A 22,612-nucleotide genomic window follows, 5' to 3' on the forward strand; every position below is an offset into this window, starting at 1 on the left:
TGCTCAGATGCAGTGGCTTAAGAGCTTCTCTCTTCATTGTCGTTGAAGGGAAACTCAATCCTTATTGCAATATGCATTTTATTGAATTATGGAGAAAGTTTTCTTCCACTCATAAAGGACAGTTCACCCACCATCCTAGGATTCACAAACCCATCCTAGGATTAGTATCTTTTTGATGCCCATTCTAAATGAGATCCCATTAACCGTAAGTGGAGGAAAACTCGATCCATAAATTATAATCCATAGTAGGATGAAATAATTTCAATCCCCTCACATAACACTGAAAACTGAGCTGTAACTATTTTAAATAATTTTCAATCATTATAACATTTGTTGGATTCTAGATTGATTTGTCTTGCAACAAAAGACTAGGTGATGAGATAGCCTATCCTCACAATTTTGTACTAACTAATAGCTACGACATGGTGGTTGTAGGGTTCACCAAAAAAAATAAAAATGGTGGTTGTAGGGTGCATGTGAGAAAAGGTTACTAGATTGGACCCATAGTGCTTTATTTACAGGAAGGAGGTGGGCGAAACCACCAGACCTAAGAAACAAAAAATCTCAGTAGAAGTGGAGGGTAAAACATGAGCCTCTTTAACAAGGTCATGCACAACATATGTGAATCAAATGAAAGAAAAAGAATTAGAAAGTAAAAGACCATCCTCACCTATAGTTCTAGTATTGTCCTTTTTCTATGCAATCAATATTCTATCACCAATTCAATTTATCTTACTCTGTAGAGGACATTTTAACAAGAAACTAAATAAAATAGGTTGGGTTTTTGAATTTTGATAGACATTAGCTTTATATTGGTATAATTAGGCAACATCAATACCCTCAATCACCTTGATACTAAAGCCAAGGGACTTTTTGAAGGATTGACATTTACATTCTCACAAGAATGGAGTGATGTATCAGTGTGGAAGACATCTAAGAAGTTACAACAATTGATCAAGGAATCGTTCCCCTTTCCATATCTTTGGAACACTTCTCATATTTTGGAACAATTACAGTCTCTCATTAGAACAATTATGTTTTGTAATATTGGGGATTTTGGGACATCTATTCTTCTTGATAGGTTTGTTATCAAAACCAGCAACATACATGGTGTGACTTCTATTTCTGATGTTGTAACCGACATTTTATCTTTCCTTTAATTACCATTTTTTGTTTTATTTAAAAAAAAAAACCTATAGTTCTAGTAGCCAAATCAAGTGATGACTCAAACTTATTTAGGCCTCGGATAATAGGTAATCAGTTAGAGGTGATAACTAGAGATGAAAATTGTAGGCTCTTGGTCAATAAAATTGCGTCGTGAACTACTTCGACTTCCATACCAGAGACAAAGAGCCCCAGCCTCAAGAATGGTTGGTTGTGAAGAGTTTTCTTGGTAGGATCTCGTAGCATATCTCTCATTGTTTCATAAAAATAAATTTACTGGTAGACTCTTTAGCTAAACATGCAGTGGCCACAAGAAGTTCTTCTGGTTGGGATGTAACATCTCGTTTTATCTCAGACGATGTTTCTTAGGATGCTCAAGGAAGACCTCGTTATTGCTTTTGTTGAGGATGTTGCCTATTTTAATGTAGCTTTTAAGTTAGATTGCTCCCTTTGCTAATGGCCATGCCGAAGGTAAAGGTGTGATCTATTTTTTTGTTTTCATGTTTTGTTTGGCCTGTATGTTTTATTCTGATTTGTTGTTTTGTTATTCTTTTATTTATAGAAACACAAGAAATATATTAGATGGAAACCAAAAGACTTACATTAGACCAAGTATTTACAAAATTACGCCTTTCTGATGAGGCTTGAAGGGCTAATTTCCTAGTTAGCCTAAGTAAGAGGGGGTCCTTGTTTTAAAGTTAAAACATGTATAGTGAAGTTCAGAGTTGCTTTTGATAGTTCGAGAAGCCAAGGAAGGCTATTCCAAGGCCAAATCCCACCTAACACTACTTTATTTAGAGGTTAAGATGTGGACCATCATGTTCCTCATATAAGAAATATTGTTTAGATTCCATCAAAATTGGATAATCACTTTAAGTACCATCCTGGGTCTTTTAGTAAGTTCTCCAGCTGTAGATAGGGAAGACTTAGAATCAAATCATGAAGACTTGGGATCAAATCATGCCTCATGTGGATGGTTGAATTGGAAAATTTTATAAGTTGAAAGAGAAATTTCCAATGTACCAAAAAAACACTTAGAAATGGTTTCAGACCAAAAGGCTATGTCCAACTTATATTTGCTAGATTTCTCATAAAAAAATAAATTTATATTTTTTAGATTTCATTTCAGTTGTAAAAAATTTATAATAAAGACGGGCATTGAAAATTGCCATTTGTTAGGAATTAAAAACGTAGCAGAACAACGATTTGCAAAAGAAAAACGAAAAAGGAGATGACAAACACATAGAATACAGATTTACGTGGTTTACCGAAGGTGAATTACATCCATAGCCGAGTGATAAGTAGAGTTTCCACTATTCTGATGATAAAATTACAAACCCTCACACCTCCTATATGTAGCATCTCACGCAGTACAATATAGAGAAACCCTAATCCCTGAAAGTACAAAATTCCCCCCAGTATAAACGACTCGAAAAAATTCCAAAGAAGAATCACCAGCATTTCTTAGATTAAGTTGAGATCATACATCACCAACAACACCATTTCCTCAAGGAGAAAGTTTTCCTTTACAATGCGGTGAAAGTTCACCACACCATCCTAGGTTCACAAGCCTCTATAGGGATTTAATATGTTTTCCAAAATACTTTCTCAATACCCTCCCCCTGCACATCTGAATGTGGCTTAAGGAAAAAACTCTATCCCCTCCTCAAAAACCATTGTCTAAGCTACACACTTTTCCCCTTCAAGTCTCTCTCATTTCTATCATGTGTTACTTGTAGAGCAATTAGGTATTGGTTAGGGCTAAACTTTAAACTCATGAATCGGGGATCGTATTGGTCCTCTTGGATTGGAATCGGTCTCAAAAACCTTAGAATTGGTCCCTTAGATCTGTAACTCAATGATTTGGTCTCAAAATCCTTAGAATTGACTGCTCTAATACGCGATCTGAATTCACCGATTCAAACAATCCAATTCCAATTTTTGAATAAGTGGCTTGATTAGAGGACCAACTAAAAAAAACCTCAAAAGCCTTAATTGACATCTCACGGGGTATACACATCTATTAATACCCCACATCTATTAATCTATATTAGTGAGACCACCACCAGACAAGTGTGCAAGTTAAGAAACCTAAAGCTCATGCGTGTGGGAAACACAAAAAAAAAAAAAAAAAAAGGGTTTGAAACTGCAAGGTTGTGGTGTGGGGTGGTGTGTGACCTGTGAGAATCTGAGGTGAAGCAGTTTTGAGTCCACAACACACACAGTAAAAGATTTTCACCAAATCTGTAAAGTGCCGGTTAGACCAGGAGGACTCAGGGCAGAACACGTGAACCGCATGTGGGGGCAAAATAGTGATAAAAAAATTCCCCCAACAATCATTACATCACGGCCCCCCTCGGGCCCCACCAGACCCCGAAAGGTCCAAACCCCACAAAGCTGGCTGCCCCTCATGGGTGATGGGACTCATCCATTACGACCTCTCCTATTTTTCCCCTTCCCATTTCTAACCCTCCATCTTTTCCCTATTTACACTGTACTCCTTCCCTTTCCCGCCAAAATTCTATTATTATTGTTTTTTTTCTCACCACCCTCCTGCAGTTCTGGAAAAATTGGAACCGAATTGGTGGAATTGAATTTGGCCATTTTGAAAAGATTAAATTTAGAGATTTTGGCATTGGATAGTTGGCTTTTCAGATCTAAGGAGTCCATTCTAGGATTTTTGGGACCGATTCTAGTCAGATCAAAATTGACAAGAACCAATTGGACCCTCTCTCACCTTATAGTACTTCCACCTGCTTCATTTAATCCTTTTTTTTTTTTTTTTTAATTGTATCAATATTGGTATCGACTGTGATTGATATTAGTATAAAATTGATATTTTTCGATTGATTTTAGTAGAAAAAATAAAAATCGATACAATAAAATTTTTTTTTTTGATAAAAGATGATTTTTTAATAAAATTTTTTTTTTTGAGGATTGAAAGGCCAATATGACTGATCCGTATTAGTTTGTATCAATATCGACGATCACCAATACCGACACCGATATAGTGAACTAAAACCTTGAGAGTCTGTCTCATTTTATCCCCCTAGTTATTTTTTTGGTAAAGTTTTATCCCTTAGTTGAAATTAACTAAGATTACAATTGAATGGAGCCAATTGAAGCAGCTCTTATTAATTATTATGATTATTATTTTTTTTGGTAAACATTTATGATTATTATTAGTGGGGCCAAATAAATTTATTAAGTTGATATGGAGTTGGGAAGACTTGACCCGACCCATCAATATTTGGAACCTGTTGTTCTACTAGAAGAAACCCATTAATTTATTACATGGTATAGAAACCCCACTTATAATAAATATTTGGGAGGGGGATTGCTACTAGGCTGCGTGTGTGGGGTTGATGAGAGCACCCGCAGAGGCATCTAATTGTGATTTTTCATTTCATTAGGGTAGGATTTATTTCACGGATCATTACTGCTCCATTTCCCTACCCGGTTCATTTCCCCAAGTCCCTCTAATAGGGGTTGCGATGGCGGAAATGACCACCTTGCCCAGACACATTGCTTGGGTGAGGTCCAACCCCTATTAGAGGGACTTGGGGAAATGGACAAGGCAGAAAATGGAACAGATAATTTTCCCTCATTTCACCCTTTCTAAGTTTAGGATTAGATGCCACACAACCTGGGAGTCTTCTATTTCCAAGGATATGGTGAATTGATTGTTTTTTAGGGCAAGAGATCTCTACTTGGTTTTTCTTAAGAAAAACACAATAATTTGTAATTTTTTTTCGTCCACCAATTTTAAAAGAACACAAGAAGTTACCGTTCCACCCTGTGGAAGCTAACATTCACAACCTAAACTTCCATGATCCACTTAGTAGACCCAATGAGACTCAAACGAACAAGTCCTATCAAAGAATTAGAAAACCACTAACTGTACATGTGTCTTTGGGTTGTCGGTAGCATTTTAGGGATTTTCATCCTTTCAAGTGCAATGCACTGCCCAGTGCGCAATTAAAATCCATCCGACGATGACCACTACATTTGAGAGGATAAAAATTCAAGAACATGTTCTTGGCCACCGTCAGATGCACTTTAAAGGTGCACTGGATAGTGCTCCACAATTGAGAGGATAAAAATTCTCATTTTAGTTAGTAAATTTGGGAATGAGAAAACCAAAAATTCTTGTACACAATATTGATTGTTTTGATCGGTTTATTTGTATTACCATTAATGATGTGGCGTGTTCGTCTCTCTGGTGCCTTGTATGCTTGTATGCCCCTCCCAACCCTGCGGACAGGGGATGTTTCTGGAATATTCTGCTTACATACCTTTCGACTTTGCCTCACCCTTTTATTATTGTTGGTGATTTCAATGAAACTCTGGAACCAAAAGATAAATTTGGAGGTAAGGATTTTTTTACACCACGGCCCTCGGCGGATATCCTCTCCCACCTCATTGGTGACAGGGACCCTAAGGAAATCCACCCCACTGGATCATGGTATACATGGTCCAATAAAAGGAAGCCCCCCAACACCATCTTAGCCCATCTGGATCGTTGCCTAGGGTCAAAAGATTGGCTTTCATTATGGCCCAATGCTGAATTAAGGACACTACACTCCCTGGGATCCAACCACAAGCCCCTCATCCTAAATTCCAACCCGACCACAACCTCATACCGTAAATTTTTTCATTATCAGGCGGCATGGAAAAAACACCCAGACTTTGACCCCTTCTTTGAAAATGTTTGGGACTCTAGTCTCTATCACAACCTGTCTGCAAAGCTAGGAACCCTCTCTGTCTCTCTGGCTCGTTGGAATATTTCCACCTTCCAAAATATTTCAACCCTAAAGCCCTCTCTCATTGCTTCCATTCACTCCCTTGAATCCTTGCCCCCGGCCAATGATACTATCTCCCTCTTAACTATGACCGAGGCAAAATTGTTCGCCCTCTTGGAGGCTGAGGAAATTTTTTGGATGCAGAAATCTAGAGTTTCCTACATCAAAGAAGGTGACAGGAATACCAAGTTTTTTCACTCTGTTGCACGCGGGAATATCCGTTATCAAAACACTCTGTTCCTTCGTCGCCCTGATGGGGATAAAATCTCTGAACCTCCCTTAATTGCTGGCGAATTCACTGAATACTCCAAGCAGATCTACTCTACTATGCGTCCTCTAGATCCTGATTTTGTTAGTAGCCTTTTCTCCCCATGTATCTCCACCTCCCAAGCGGACGAACTATTATCCTTGCCACGCGAGGATGAAATTCGAGCTGCTGTTTTCAGCCTGGGAGCCTTTAAATCCCCTGCTATTGATGGATTCCCTGCTTTCTTCTACCAACATCACTGAGAACTGGTAAAGAAGGATGTGTGTAAATTGGTTCAAGATTTCTTCACAATCAAATACCTCCCCCCTGGGGTCAATCACACTCTTCTACCATTGATCCCAAAAAAAGGCAAATGCTTGCTACGTCGAGGAGTTTAGACCAATCAGCCTTTGCAATGTGTCGTATAAGATCATCACCAAACTCCTGGCCCTGCGACTGAAACCTTTTCTTGACAATTTTATCTCCCCCGCTCAATCCGCCTTTGTGCCAGATAGACAAATTAGTGATAACATTATCATTGGCCATGAAAATTTTCACTACCTGAGGCGGAAAAAGAAAGGTAAGACTGGTTTTATGGCTCTGAAGCTGGATATGTCTAAGGCATATAATCGAATTGAATGACACTTTATCAAAGCAATCTTTGGGTTCTTAGGCTTTCCGCCTGAATGGGGAGACATGATTACAACACTAGTAGCGTGCACCTTCTCCATCAAAATTCGGGGAAGTTGTTTCAACATGTCTGAACCAACAAGAGGGTTACGCTAGGGATGCCCAGTTAGTCCTTATCTATTCATTATATATATATATATATATATTATTGGATGTGTTAGAATATAATTTAATTTGATTATACAATGAAATTATCAACATTCAATACTAAATGTTGATGTATCTTATGGGGACAAGAACGCTGCTAGTTTACCCAAAAAAAAAAAATGTTGCTTGGTAGTGTGGTCTTTGTGTTCAAAGATAGGAGTGTGTGAAATTACCACCCTATTCCTATTGGATGCCTGTGCATGTGCTCCCATTGGCCCTCACATTTGTGTAGGGGCCACGCGACTTGATAGCCTATTTTCCCTCATTTTTTATATACTATATTGACTATTTATTAAATACAATTATACATAAAATATTGTAACAGTTTAAAATAATATGGGAAATTTCAGCAAAGGTTCACTATTAATATAGCAAGATACACAATACAAAAAAAAAAAAAAAAAAAGCTGATAGGTTCTTATTTTTTATTGGGAAAATGTTCTCCGCAACTGGCGCAAGATGCGCCCAGACACAAGGGGTGGGTGAAATGATCACCTTGCCCCCTGGATGGCTGAAATGATCGCCCCACTCCGTCCCATGTATATGGGTGCATCCTGCACCCTCATGCGCTGCAGTGCAGAGAACATCGCCCTTTTTTTTTAATTTATATCATCAAAGAAGCCTTTTTTATGAGTTCTATCAAAGGAGAATTTTTATCCTATGCAGTTATTGCACGGTGCAGTGTAGCATTGTGCGGCCGCTGCAGAGGCCATGTGACCCGCTGTACCACATGGCCTCTGTTGTGCCGCACGATGCAGTACTACACCGTACAGTAACAGGGGAGATAACGATTCATCAAAGGACCCAGTCCACTAACCTGAACGGGTCGGATTTGGGAGCATAGTATAGGCTATCTGGAATCTTGAACTGACCCATTATACCCGGGAAAGGACAAGTGACAAGTGAATGAATAATGAAATGAAAATGCTGCATTAAGTATTGTTTTTATTAAAAAAAAATTTATAATCATAAAATTATTAATTAATTTTCCTTTGGTTGATATGGGATTGAAAAGGAAAAGGGCATGGGAGAAGTCTCAATCAAGAATCCTTATATGGAGAACCCAACAAAGAGAGCGATGCATCTACAGTTATTGTCCTGACCACAGTCAGCAGATTCAACAGTAAAATTTCAAACTATATAGAATATTATCAGATAACTCAAACCCATAAAAAAAATATTCAATTTAAGTATGATTATACCCTCTGCAACTCTGGAAAGTCTTCCATGCCATGCATATATTTTGAGAGAAAGAGAGAGAGAGATTTTCTTTTTGAATTCTTGAGATGGGGATAAGAGATGGTGATATGGCAGAGGAACAATTTATATGAGATTATACTGTAAAGGAAGAAGAAGATATGGTGGGTTGCTGCAGTTGCAGGGTTGGGGTTGTAGAGATTTGTTTGTTTGGATGGATTCTTTAGGTTTTTTTTTTAATTTTTTTATAAAGAATCATATAAAGAACTGTTTATAGAGAAAGTGGGGCTAGGTGGAGTTGACTGGCTGATGAATATTAAACTATTATCTTTATTTATTTGAATTATTAAATAAAATTAAAAAAAGGGCAGATATTTGAAACAGGTCGTAGTGTTGGGATGAGCTGTTCTTCAGCATTAGATGCTTACCTGACTATTACCTGTGCTGTCTGGCTGCTGCCCTGGATACCCACAAAAAATTTACCACCTTACTCTGCTTCTTCTCTCTCATCACTGACTTTTTCCTGACCCATTTCAGTAACAAAGCCAATTGAAACACTACATGGGATTCTCTCCTTTCTCTCTTTCCCTCTTTTCCCTTTCTTGGTGGAGTTAGGTGGGAAAGATTTTTAAAGTGAAACTGTGAAAGAGGTAAAGAGAGAGAGAGAGAGAGAGAGAGAGAGAGAGAGAGAGAGAGGAGAGAGAGAGAGAGAGAAAGAGATGAGTTTTAATGGTTAGGGTTCAAAGAAAGAAGGGAGATTTTTGGGTTATATAGAAGCTAGAATATAGAGAGGTTAACTTATAGATGTAAATTATAAACCCAAAAGAATTAAGGGTTTGTTTTCTGCAATTTCTTTTGTCTTCAACTGCTGCATATCTGTTCTCTTCTTAATTCATCAGAGGAAGAGAACAAGAGAAAAAGGAGAGAGAAAGACAAGTGGTTGGTTGGACTTGATTAGAATCATCATCAATTATTAAGAAAATAGACAGAGAAAGGGACTGGTGAAACTGTGACTCTGTGAGGGTGGGAAGATAAGGGAAAAGATGAAAGAGTAGACAGTGAAGAAGAAGAGGGTTTAAGAGAGCTAAGAAGGGTAAAACTTGAAATTTCTGTGTTTCATAGTAACATTCTCTTCTGTATTTGTTGCAAGAGAAACCCCATTTAACATTCCTTACGAGGACCCACGAGCGGGTTACTGTTACTTTTCCAGTCCCCACCAGTTTAGACTTGGACCCCAAGCAGAGAAGGTAAGAAGAAGAAGAAGAAGAAGGAGGCTCGAAGCAGCAGGAAAAGAAAAAAAAATTTGTGCTTTTTTAGGTCCCTCATAGCCTCTGTAACCCTATAGCTCTATACCTAAGAACCCAAGTACCCAACCCTCTGTCTCACTCTCTCTCAAGCACTAACTCGCAGGACCCTTCTCTAATCTCTTTAGTCTTTCCTTCCCCACCTCTCTCTTGCAGAGGGGGGGACAACAGTCAATCAGAAGGAAGATAACCCCACACTGAGTCTAAGATAGCATCAGACCTGCACGTGTCTAGACCAAATCTAAAAGCCCATTAGTGTCTCTCTGTCTCTCTTTCTCTCTTTCTCTCACGAGTGAGATGATGATGCAGTAGAGGATATGAGATGGGTTTGATCAATCAAAGCAACAAAAAGGAGAAAACAAGTGTCTTGTGGGATTTTTGAAGAAGGCCAATATGGAATCAACAGACTCGCAGAGCAATAAACAACCACACTCTTCTTCTTTGCAGTTGGTCCCATTTGAAAGCCGTTCAGGGCCAGGTCCCAGCCCCGTGTCAGGCCCATTCATGGGCTCCATCTCCATCCAAGCTGGAGCAGCAGTAGCAGGAGGAGTAGATGGTGGTGGTGGTGGAGTTGGGTCTTCCACATCTACAAACACTACTTCCGCTACTAGCCCTCCACCACCCAGACTCGTCGATGCTTCCCTCGCCATTTCCACCAAATCCACCCTTCTCGTCGATTCCTCCAAGAATAAGCAACAGCAACAGCTTTCGATTGCCACCACTACCAAGCGATCATCGAAAGATAGGCACACGAAGGTCGATGGTAGGGGTCGCCGCATCCGTATGCCGGCCACTTGTGCCGCTAGGGTTTTCCAACTAACGCGTGAATTGGGTCATAAATCCGACGGTGAGACCATCGAGTGGCTCTTACAGCAAGCAGAACCTGCAATCATCGCCGCCACGGGTACCGGTACAATCCCTGCCAATTTTTCAACCCTTAATGTCTCTCTCCGAAGTAGTGGCTCTACCCTTTCAGCTCCACCTTCCAAATCTTCTCCTCATTCCTTCCATGGCGCATTAGCCCTCGCACATCATCCCCATCAGTACGACGAAGGTGACACCGGTCGGAGACTCATCGCAGGCGGGGAGATGCTAGGGTTTCATCCTCAACAACAGCATATCTTGACTGGGGATCAGATTGGTGAAGCTTTGTCTGGTAGTGGTGGTGCTGGTAGAGATACTACTGATAGCTATTTGAGAAAACGCTTCAGAGAAGATCTGTTCAAGGAGGAAGCACAACCACAGCAGGAGACTGGCGATACGACGTCGCCTTCGGCGAGTAAGCCTCGGCAAGAGCTAGAACAACCGACGACAGCTGGGCTGCTTCGGCCGTCGAACATATTGCCGGCGACTGCAATGTGGGCTGTCAGACCTGCCCCAAGCAGCGGTGGCAGCGCATTCTGGATGCTACCCGTCACGGGCGGCGCCTCCTCCCCTGCGGGTGGTGCCGCTGCAGCCCCTGGGGCTGGACCTTCGGAACCCTTGTGGACATTCCCTACTGCAGGTGGGCAGTATAGAGCAACGTCAATACCAGCGGGTGGTGGAAACACACTTCAAGCACCTCTGCATTTCATGCCAAGAATTAACTTTTCTGGTGGGCTTGAGTTCCCCGGTGGTCGTGTTAGTACGGTTCCACTTGGGTCTATGGTAGCTCCTCAGCATCTGGGTCTAGGCATCGCTGAATCGAATCTGGGGATGTTGGCTGCTCTTAATGCTTACAATAGAGGTGCTGGGTTGAGTATGAGTTCAGAGCAGCATCAGCAGCAGCAGCAACAACATGGCATGGATCATCATCATCATCATCATCATCAACATCAACAACAAGTTCATACCCACCAGCCTCAAGCCAATGATAGTGGTGATGAACATCCAAACAGTTCACAGTAACAAACTTCATAAAACCCAAGGTGGTTAATTGCTTCTTTTTATAAAAAAATATATATAGATATACTTAAGAATCATTCAACTGTTATTGTTATTGGAGTTTTAAATGGTCCTTTTATATATTTCTTCTCGTCTTCCAAGCTTTTGTATTTGTGTTTGATTTTTTTTGTTGTTTATTTGTTTTGGTTCTTTTGGTAGCAGGGAAGAGAGATTGTTGGTTGGTTTTATTGTTGAGATGAAGGAGTTGAGTATTAATTTTGCGTTTTGAGTGCTTTGAATCCCCACCTCGGTCACTGGTTGGATGATCCAAGAAGACAATCCCAATTCTCTTTTTCTGTGGCTTTTGTTATTTATTTCTCTTTCTGTGTTTCTCTTCATTTTTTTTTCTTCTTTTAAATTGACATGAATTTGAAATCTTATTTGTTTGGTCCAAAGGGATTACTAAATGGGAACAGCAGATAGACAGTGAGAGGAATAGAGGAGGTTTGTATAGTGAGTATATTTGTTTGTGAAGTTATAATTCTTTGTTTGTATGAGAAGAAAACTTTCAAGAAAAAAAACAAAAACATTTTACAACAAAACCCATATATCAATTTCCTTTCTTTCTTGTCTTCTTTTTTCATGTTTCTTTTCTGCAACATATTTTTTCCTCCTTTTCTTGTGAAGCTGTTAAATCTGTTGGGCATACTTTCCTATATGCTGCCCTCCTCTTCATTTTGACGATAGCTCATGTTTTCTTTCTTTTGAGTTAAGAAAACCAAGTTATTCTGAAGGTTTAATACTCTCTCTCCATAAGACTGATGGGATATGTTTATATATTAGTATCTGCTTATCCTGACTTGCTTGGCTTCTTCTAGCATTTCTTCTCTTTTCTATTCAAAGGAGGGGGGGGAGGGGGGAGGGGGGGAGGAGGGAATAAAAAAAGTGAACCGCACACTAATCGAGGCTTCCCTTCATGGAATCATTGCAACTTGCAGAGCAGCAACACCACAACTCCTGAAATTAATTTTTGGAGGCAGTTAAGTTAATTTCTTTCACTTTCAATTCATTGGGGGGTGAGGGTTTGTTGGTTGTTTTCAGACTTCAATGGTGTTTGAAAGGCAAAGAAAAAAAAGAGGAATCTACTGGATTGGTGTCTCTCTCATTTCCAGAATTAGGAAAACATGCTTGTGTCCTTTGGAGTTTTATAACTTTCAAGAGCTACAGATTACCATGCCTTTGATGGGTTTCTTTTCTGACTGAGATTGGGATACCCTCCATGTTTGAGCCTTTTTTGTGATTTGTGTTGGGGACTGGGGACTTGGGTTTTGGGGATTTGAGTTTTTTACTTGACTCACCGAGTTAGAATCTGAGTTGACTCGGAGCCTTATTTCTCAAGTCAAGTGTGTATATATTATTATGAAGTATTTTTTTTTTTTTGGTAAGTTATTATGAAGTATTTATTAATCAACAATACACGAGGGTGACTTATGGGTTTGACTTGGTTTGAACAAAGTGGAATCCAATAAGTTTATGCCATGTGTCCCTTCTCAGGCTTGGTGTGCTTGACTGTTTCTCTTTTATAACCTGTTTGGCTGTTTCCATCTTCTTTTCCTCCCACTTTTCTAACAAAGCCAAAGTTAAACAGGAACACGCTTGCAATGAAAATAAGAGAGGGGCCCACCGACCTCACCCTCTAATATTGAAAGGACAGATGATTATCTTATAAGTTAAATAAGGTTGTCTTTATTTTCTAAAGGTACAAGGCTTATCCATGTCACTTTTTCCCTTTCCCTTTCCCTTTGCCTCTGCAATCCCTAGCTGTCTAGAATCCCCAAACTTTCTCCTGTTTTCCAAGACATTTCACTAGTTTTTCCCATCTCCCACTTTCCATGAGCCCTTGTTTTTATTTTCCCACTAGGTTAGTTTTCCATTTCTCCTATTTACCTGAGCCATTGTTTTCATTTTTAAACTAGGCAATGTTCGGAAGTAAAGAAAAAAAAAAATCAAAAAAATTTAAATTTAAGGAGAAGTAGAAACATAAATCAATCATTGTTTTATCATAATTTTTATTTTATTATGTTTATTAATTTCTTGGCATCCAAACATAGCTTAGTTTGACATATTGTTTAAAAGAGAAAGGTTTTTCATCCAAGTCATCTTTCACTATTCCATATCCCACGGTCGAACAATAATGACCATCACTGAAAGAATTTTAGGGTGTATGGTGTGATTTTTTACACATAAAGCTTGACCCTTGTTTTTGTAAATTTTAGGGTGTATGGTGTGTTTTTTTGGAATGCATTCTAAGAAATCATATCAATTAGAGTCTAAGAATACAAAATCAACCTAGAATGCATACCAACACAGCCTAGCTAAGGTTGGTATGCATTCTAGGTCGATTTCGTATTCGGAGATGATAAAAACAGTTGCTCTTAAATTGACCTAAATGCATACCAAAAACAATTTTAACCTTCCATCCATGCTCAAATACAGTTTTAGGCTATAGTTGGTATGCATTCTAGGTCGATCCCACATTTTGAGATGATAAAAATAGTTACTTTTAAATTAAACTAAATGCATACAAAAAACAATTTTAGTCTTCCACCTATGATCTTAAACAATGGATATACTATTTATTTAACATATATTTGTAATCTCATTTATTCAATCTCAAGATTTTGTGGGTCCCAGGCATCCCACACTTTTTTTTTAAAAAAAAAAAATCATGGTTAAAGAGAATATATTGCACACCTATACTTAAAGCATTTGAAATCGTATAATCTTACCCCCCAAAAAAAAAGGAAAGAAATCATATAATGGAATTTTTGAAATAAAGGTTGTGTTTGTTATGAGTTCTTGGAATGAATTATTGATCTACAATGCATTCCAAATAGGGATGTAAATGCATCGGATTCGGCTCGGATAGTGCTAAACGGATACGGATACGGATGCAGATCGAATATTTTATCCGTTTACATGTAAATATAGCTTTTCGGATAACTATAGCCTATTCGTATCCATATCCGTTTAGCTTTTAGACGGATTCGGATAGTGCTGAACGGATACAAACATGAATTTGAAAATGGATTTCAACTATTCATTTACATCCCTAATTCCAAATGTAGCATTTAATTCCAAAAATTGAAACCATTGGCGGGAGAAGGGCTTCTAGCTGTATGGGGCAATAGAAGACTTTATAGGTAACCTATTGGTTACTAGTTTCCCAACAATTTCAACAATTGGATTGGTTCATCAAGTTCAGTGAAATTAGGACATCCTAGTGGTCGGCTTGGTAGGCCATATCTGGTCAGACAACAACTGCTCGAATGACTCAAAATGGATGAAAATGGCCAAAGATGAAAAATACCGTGAAGTAACAAAAAACAAAAAAAAAAAAAAGTTCTCTTTCCTCTTCGTATAAAATGATCTCATTGGCGTTCAAAAATACCGTGAAATAACAAAAAACAAAAAAAAAAAAAGTTCTCTTTCCTCTTCATATTGTTTTATTACACTTCCTTGATATGTTCATTTATGTATAAAATTAGTTATTGATATCGAATCGGGCATATCGGCTAAACCGGCTAAGGCTAAACCGTATTAGCTGATGTGTCATACCTAGTTGATCCCATATTGATGGAATGGTTCTTATTAAAAACAATCCTATCCCAAAAATTGAATTTTAAGAAAATTGATTGTAAGACCATTCAAAATGATTAATAAGTTTTGCTGATGGTCGAGACTGATATAAGTTCTGATACCGATATTGATAACCATGCTATGATGCCCCTTGCCGAAGAACCCTCTCCCTTCAAAAGTTGGGGTTTCCAATGATAAATTTCTTGGTTTGAATTGGTCGATGGAGGAATTAGCTATGGAAATTCCAAAGGTGTGTTGGTTATTTTGCATGACTTTGTGTCTAGGTGCAAGGGCAGCGTGTGCTGCGTGAAATCTAAAGAGGGTAATTTTGTAATTTCAGGTATGTAGCAATAAGTGTGGTTAGGTGACATTTAAGTGAATAGTGATAGAGAAGGACTTGGACGGTAAAGATGCCCTGTACTGAAAAGGCTGCAAATGGCTCCTGAGAGGACCACGGCAGAGCAGAGTTTCCAGACTACAGTCCCATTAAGGTCATTTTCGTCATTTGGACGTCACTTTCGTGTTCTGAGAGAGGAATCCATATTATATTATTGAGCATTGCGGTGGTTTTCCGAATTTCCGTACCCGTAAGGGAAAGGGAGAATTTTGTCATTTCACCTTCCACATGACGAAGAAGGAAAATTTAGGACCTTCACTTATTAATTACCTTTCTAGGAAACGAACATCAGACAAAGCTGTTTTGATGGACGGTCAGGATCTACTGATGTCTAATCTTCCATTAATTATAATTTCCTATTAAGGCTAATGGAATCCATCCTCATAGATCACGGAGCAAATAGTCTTTTTCCTATCTTCCACCAACTTGACACGCGTCTACTTTCTAGTGGTCTATGTGGGCTCCACATGTTGAAAGAATAAGAATTTTGTCTTTCTACCCTAAGAAATTTTTTTTTTCAATTTCTAAATTACATTTTTTTATTTTTTATTTTATTTCTTTAATATTTAATTTAATTTAATTTTACTAAATCCCTCTTTCCCGCGTCTTTTCTTGGAGAGAGAGAGTGTGTCTGTGTAAGGAACTGCTGGATTTCCTTTTTCCCACGTGGTAACAGTGTAAGTACAGCAGATCAATGCCGTACACGTGGGGTGCACGTGGGACTGGGAATGCACTGATTGTCCTGTTTTTACTATCTCTGGAAAAAGATGCTTATTCTTCTCGCTCCATCTCACAACTTCCCCCCTTCATGCTCTTAAACCCAGCTCCCTCATGGTTTGAGGTATCGGTATGGGATTGTCCGTATCAGGCGATACGTATTGGTTTTGTAAGTGATCAATCCCGGTATTATGCCTATACTGCATCTATGATACGGTACAGATAAGTGGTAAAATGATAAAGAAACCCCATTTTTAAAAAAGAATCAAGGGCAAATTTGATACGATTGATCCGTGCTGAGATTAATTCGATATCGTATTGGTTTCTGGGTTGATTGATACCCATTCTGATACCGTGCACTAAAACCATGCTCTGCTCCGACTATAGACCGGTATTGATGAACCAGATTTGAACCGATGATTGGCTTATGCTAACAATTACATACATGGGAAATTATCGGCTCCACCCATTGAATTACACCCTTATTTTAATGCAACCTCACTAAATATCCAAATATCAGATCCATCCTAAAAATTAATGGGGTTAAAATTTTTCCAAAACCCTCAAGACCTACGACCTCTTAATAGCCTTTTGGAATCAACCCACAAATCAAGCGATAGAATATAAGACATCATTCCCCCACATTACTATAAGCTGGGAAGAAATGGAAAATGGAGCTGATGTGGGTTTTAAGACATGGAATGCCAAATATATTTACACGTGGCATATGCAGTAGGTTGGGTTGGCTTTGGTTTTTTTTTTTGGCTCTAGAGTCACAATCCATCATTAAAGCCCACTAATGTGGGAGCTAAATGGCTCATAAGTAGTAGCTAGGGCCAATAACTTAAAAACCATTTTATGATGGAAATACCTAATCTTGTTAGTGGTGTTTGGTCTCATCTAAGGAATAACAATAGTATTTAATATGACCATCATTAGTTCTCCTTTAAAATGCAAAATTTACAAACTAACAATGAACAAGAGGAAATGGCTATTTCCACTTCTTGTATTGATGGTTCTTTCATTCTAACCATGCCTAAGTCTCTATCTTATGCTAATCATTTGCATGAATTATTTAAAGCTGGAATAAAAAAAGTTTTGAAATACTATTTGAAAGTGATTTGTATTATCTCATCATAAATGCTGCACATTTTTTGAGATTAAGATCCTCTATTGCCAAGCTGCCCGGTAGGACCGTGCTGTCAAGACACAGCGATGTGTGCAATGACCGCCTTATCCCTACCCGAGCGCTTTGCCCGAGTGGGGGTAAGGCGGTCATTGAACGCCTCGCCGTGTCTTGGCAGCACGGTCCTGCCGGGCAACTCGGCAATAGAGGATCCAAATTGCTTTGAATATAAGAGAAAGTTTTTAGTGATGGTTCAGCCACCATACTAAGATTCACAAAATACCCTCCCGATACTCCTTGTGTGCATCTGAACCATTCACCGTGGGTGTAGACGTATAGTAAATTGAAACTTGGTTCTTTTGAATATGCATATGACATAGCACGATTTAACCTCAATAAAAAAATGTGTTATAGTAAAAGACAAATAAAAAGTAAGGTTACAATTTATTTTTCATCAACCTTGGTTACAACAAGATTTTTTCAAGATTAAAACTTCAATAAAATATACCACTTACTTATTAAACATCACCAAGATCAATCAAATTATGGGGTTTGCTGGATAGAGGATCATACAGTCTGAGCATTCCTTGTTCAACATCTACTTAGTATTGATCCATCCTCACTCTTGAGTTTGGATCAACTACTCGTATGTGTATGCTATAATTATGGTTACATAATGATACTTCCATAGACATCCCTCATGCATGTATTCGGGCTCCTCTTAATGGCAGCAAGTGGAACACATGTCATCACCTATTTGTACACATAGCGTACACCTACGGGTAGGTGGTCCGGTCTCCTCTTAATGGCAATATGTGGAACATATGTCATCATCTATCTGTATATAGAGGGCCTACATGATAACATTTTTGTTTCTCTATTTTTCTATTTTTTTTGTTCTTGAAAACAAAATAAGAATAGAATATGTTTGTTAACATTGGTTTTTCAAAAAATTTTTTTTGTTTCTGAGAATGAATTGTGACAAATTAAAAAGTTGCTGAACAATCATAAAAAGAAGCTCCAATTTTAAGCTTCTTTGTCCCAGAAATAAAAGAAAGAAATAAGGGAGGACTTGGTTAATTTGATGGGCAAAACAATAATTTCAAGTTCAAAATAAAACACCACCTCCAATGCAACTTCAACCACCACCACCACTGCCACTACCACCACCGCCAACACCATCGCCACCACCTTCACCAAAATTTTGAGTATTCAATGATATTTTTGAAAATATAGAAGTTCCAGAAACAGAAATTATTGTGTATAACATTTCTGTTTTTTTTTGGCCAAAAAATAGAAATTACCATGCGTTACCAAACATGTTTTTTATTCTAAAAAATTGACCCAGTAACAAAAGTATAAAAAATCATTCAGGAATAGAAACATGACCTAGAAATAGAAATATTATTAGATGGTTCAATCTCTTCTCTATTGCAGAAGGTGGAACAGATGTCATTACCTATTTGTACAAAAAACGTACATGTACAAGTAGGTGGTCCGGTCTCCTCTTAATGACAACATACAGATGAAACAAATGTCATCATCTATCCGTACATATAATGTACACGTACGGGTAGGTGGTCCAGTCTCTTCAATCTCAAGCCTTAACCATTTACAACAAATATTTTAATGTGTTTTAATTTATTTGTTATAAATGCCCCTTCAATTAGATACCATATATATACCTTTCTCTTTTATCCTTTCATTGATGCTATTATTGTTGTTTACTCTATGGTCCTAGAAAAGGTTGGACCTGCTAGTTACTCTACATTGCTTTGGATTCTCAATACATACTTATATGTATTTATTATTGGTGAAGTAACTTTAATGAGGAATTAAGGAGTAACAAAAGGGGAAAAGATAATTTTAGTTGTGGAATATTGCAGTTGGGAAATAAAGTCACTCCAACGGCTATATAACGACTATATAAACAAGTCTAGGGGACAGTTTTCATATACGGCTGTGTAAGCCATGCATGTGAGAGGGTGAGAGTTCCAAGGCATTAAATAGGGGTGGGGTTTTATGACTTTTCTAACTCCTTGTAAGAGGGGACACGATTGTGCATACTTGCACGGCCGTGTATGAAATCTTTGACCATAAGTCTATACGTAGAATAAGTGAAAGCAAGTAATGAAGAGTCTTCTACCTTGATATAAACATTACATATGTTCTTCCATCCATGAGAGGGAGACACCACATGCCCCTCAACCCATAAGAAGAGGGTTTCTTCCCTTATTTTGATGGTGTTTATGTTACTCTAGAGCTTTGTGATCTTTGAATTACAATATTAAGGCAGTATTTGGTATGTATTCTTGGAATACATTTGAAGTCAATTTCGTATTCTCGGTTGATAAAAATAGTAGGTTTTTATAGCCTGTGAATGCAAAATCAATTTAAAATACATTCAAAAAATGCATACCATACACAACATACGATACGAAGACTTGTTTGTCATATGGTATGAGAACATAAAAGTGAACAAAAAGTGACTCTAAAATTAATGTTTGTTGCCTTTCTTTCTTTCTTTTCCAAAAGGAGAACAGAAGAAAAGAAGAAAAGAAGAAAAGAAGAAAAGAAGAAAAGAGAGATCCTTCGAGGCTAGTTCCTCACCACATTACGTGTGGTAGGATGTTGGCACCCATAGTTTAAATTTCTCATTCATATTAGTAATCCAAAAAGGACAAAAAAAATCTAATTTTAATGGATTCTAGTGTCTTAAACAGTGAGGGACAAAGCTGAGTTCATTTTCTTTTAGTGGTCTCTCTCTACATGTAAAAGGCAATATTTGTTTCTAAATAAAAATTCTAAATGATTAAATTTTCAAGGCCAAATGTTCTTTGTGCCAGTTGTGTCCAGACCATGGGGGTGAGTGAATGATCGTCCTACCTCCCTGAATAGCAAAAATGACTTTCCCATGTGTTTGGGTGCAACTTACGCTCCGTCCTAGGTAGAGAACAATCACCTAAATTTTATGTATGGATCCTTTTATGTATGTGATTTAACATGAAAAGAAAGAGCTATAACCTCTAATGTCCTAATACTTTGAACAAAGAATATGTTTAATAACTCATTTCTACTGGATGACACAATATGTATGGAATTTCTTTAGTTTCTTCGAGAGTCAATGTTGTTCAGGTAATCCAATTTTTTTAAAATATTAATTATAGTGATAGGTGGAGAAATTTAATACTAAGATTGTTGAAATTATTTTAGAATACATGCTATCCAAAAAAATTTATATTAAAAAATATATAAAGAAAATTCTTCCTAATCGCCAAAATGATTTGTAGAAGTCTTTGCTATCTCTTGTGGAAGTCTAAAGTTTATCTTCAGTTTAAACTTTTTACGTAAAAAATTCTTAATAAAGGTATTGCTACTAAAACGTATTTGTTATCTTCTTTTTATTAATACATACTTGCTGACCTTTAGCAAAAACTAAGACGTATTTGAGTCATTTTTTAAATAATGATAATCGATGCATTTTTTATGCTTATGATACAAAGACTGATTGGCATATTGTCTTTTCTCAAGAAGGATTTAGGTACATAAAAGGATTTTTGGGGCTATGGCCAGAGTATCTTCAAACTAGCTCCTTCATTGTCTATAATATTTGAAAATTTAGTGCCCACTTGAAATTTTATTAAAAAAAAATTTGTCTTTCATAATTTTTGTTTTTCCTCTATTAGGTGTTATTTTATATGGATGGCTACGAAACAATGTTTTCTGACAAAATGTCAATCTAATCCCCATACTAATTATAAAGAACATTGATGAATGGGTCATAGACTTAAACTTATTGCAATAATCCTCATCTATTCCTAACATGATATCTCTAGTCTACGATATTGATTTGACCTAACCTAAATATTTGAGCTGTTCTCATCTGAATCTTTCATAATTATCTGTAATGGAAGTTTCTCTACTGTATATAATGACAGAGGATTGGTATCTGTGATTGTTTGTGATAAAAAAAAATTTTGCTACTCACATGGACTTTGGATAAATTGGAGCATATTAGAAACAAGGGCAAGAGAGTGCTTCAAGGAATGTAACAAGCAAAATTGTTAGAAGTCATTTTAATAAGTATTTGGACTGATTGTCAGAATTTGGTATACTTATTATAGCAAAACATGGATTAGTTAACCATGGGACTTATTTACTATCCTTAATGATATTAAGAATGTTACGAAGAACAATTTTCTTTTCTATATAGGATTGAAGGGTAATATCCTTAAACCATAATCTGACTTAATGAATAAGCATAAATTAACAAATTTCACGGTCTTAAAAGTCGATTAACCTTTTGGGATTGGTGTGTGATTTGTGTGATTACACTTTCATCAAAAGAAGGAGTGTGTGGGTTTAGTCCCGCATCGGGTGTGTGAGTGTGGTGTGTGTTGTGTATATTTGTCATTTCATGGTCTTAAAAGTTGATTAACCTTTTGAGATTGGTGTGTGGTTTGTCTGATTACACTTTCATAAAAAAACAAAAAACCATAAATTAACAAAGATGATGAGACTCTTATTTTTCTTTGTAGTTCGTTTAAATTCTTTTAATTATATTTAATAAACAAAAAACATATGAACCTTTGACTAATCGTGGCCATTTTTGTCATAAACTGTCAAACTTTATTCATGAATTCATTGCTTATATCATCCAAAACAAATGTCTTTATTGGATTTATCCCCAACTGTCCACTCTATTGGGTTGTAACGCATTAATAAGATGGTCACCATTGTCAAAAAAAAATATAATGTCAATAGGGTTTCTAGAAACCCAACTACAGTTGAAAGGGTTATTTATTTATATTTTTTATGTGTTCTTTCGCCTCCTCATGGTTAGGGCCAATCAGTGTTGGCCCAACACTACATAAAATATTCAACTAAAGTAGATGATGATATTGATGATCTCCTTAACCAATTCACACCAACCTAAGAATTGAAAAGACCACCAAACAATAAAAGTCTCATGATCCAAACAGACTTCCAAGGTACTTTTTTCCCTTGATGAGTACAAGTCATAAAACTATCATCTTATACACTAATATGCTTTAGCTTTCTTAATTATATGGTTTATGGTGAGGTTCTTAATCATTCAAAGGGGAAAAGAATGAATTTATAAATACATATTAGTTAGGGTTATGATTTATGTGTGTGAATTTTGAAGAGAAACTGTTTACTGAATCGAATTGGATCATTTAAACTACAATCAATAAATCGATTAATAATCGGTTCGTTTTGGTTTAATCCGTTTAAAACCAATAAATCAATTAACCCCAATACTTTTGAGGGTCTTTTTGTGATAAAGGAAGAGAGGAA

The 22,612-nt window shown here is 37.3% G+C and overlaps 1 protein-coding gene across 6 annotated transcripts; it reads left to right on the forward strand.

Moving 5' to 3' along the window:
• Nucleotides 1-9,621: 9,621 nt before the first annotated feature.
• LOC122662482 (transcription factor TCP8-like) lies at nucleotides 9,622-11,974 on the forward strand. 6 transcript variants are annotated; one of them, XM_043858127.1, is made up of 2 exons: nucleotides 9,622-11,480; nucleotides 11,554-11,974. In XM_043858127.1, the coding sequence occupies exon 1, from the start codon at nucleotides 9,945-9,947 to the stop codon at nucleotides 11,436-11,438; it is 1,494 nt and encodes a 497-aa protein (XP_043714062.1). In that variant the 5' UTR covers nucleotides 9,622-9,944; the 3' UTR covers nucleotides 11,439-11,480; nucleotides 11,554-11,974. The 6 variants fall into 6 exon arrangements, with proteins under 6 accessions (XP_043714062.1, XP_043714061.1, XP_043714059.1 ...); XM_043858126.1 differs by having other exon boundaries at nucleotides 9,622-11,475; nucleotides 11,549-11,974; XM_043858124.1 differs by having other exon boundaries at nucleotides 9,622-11,461; nucleotides 11,634-11,974.
• Nucleotides 11,975-22,612: the final 10,638 nt, after the last annotated feature.

Source organism: Telopea speciosissima, chromosome 5 (genome assembly GCF_018873765.1).
Source record: "Telopea speciosissima isolate NSW1024214 ecotype Mountain lineage chromosome 5, Tspe_v1, whole genome shotgun sequence".
Classification (NCBI taxonomy): Eukaryota; Viridiplantae; Streptophyta; class Magnoliopsida; order Proteales; family Proteaceae; genus Telopea; species Telopea speciosissima.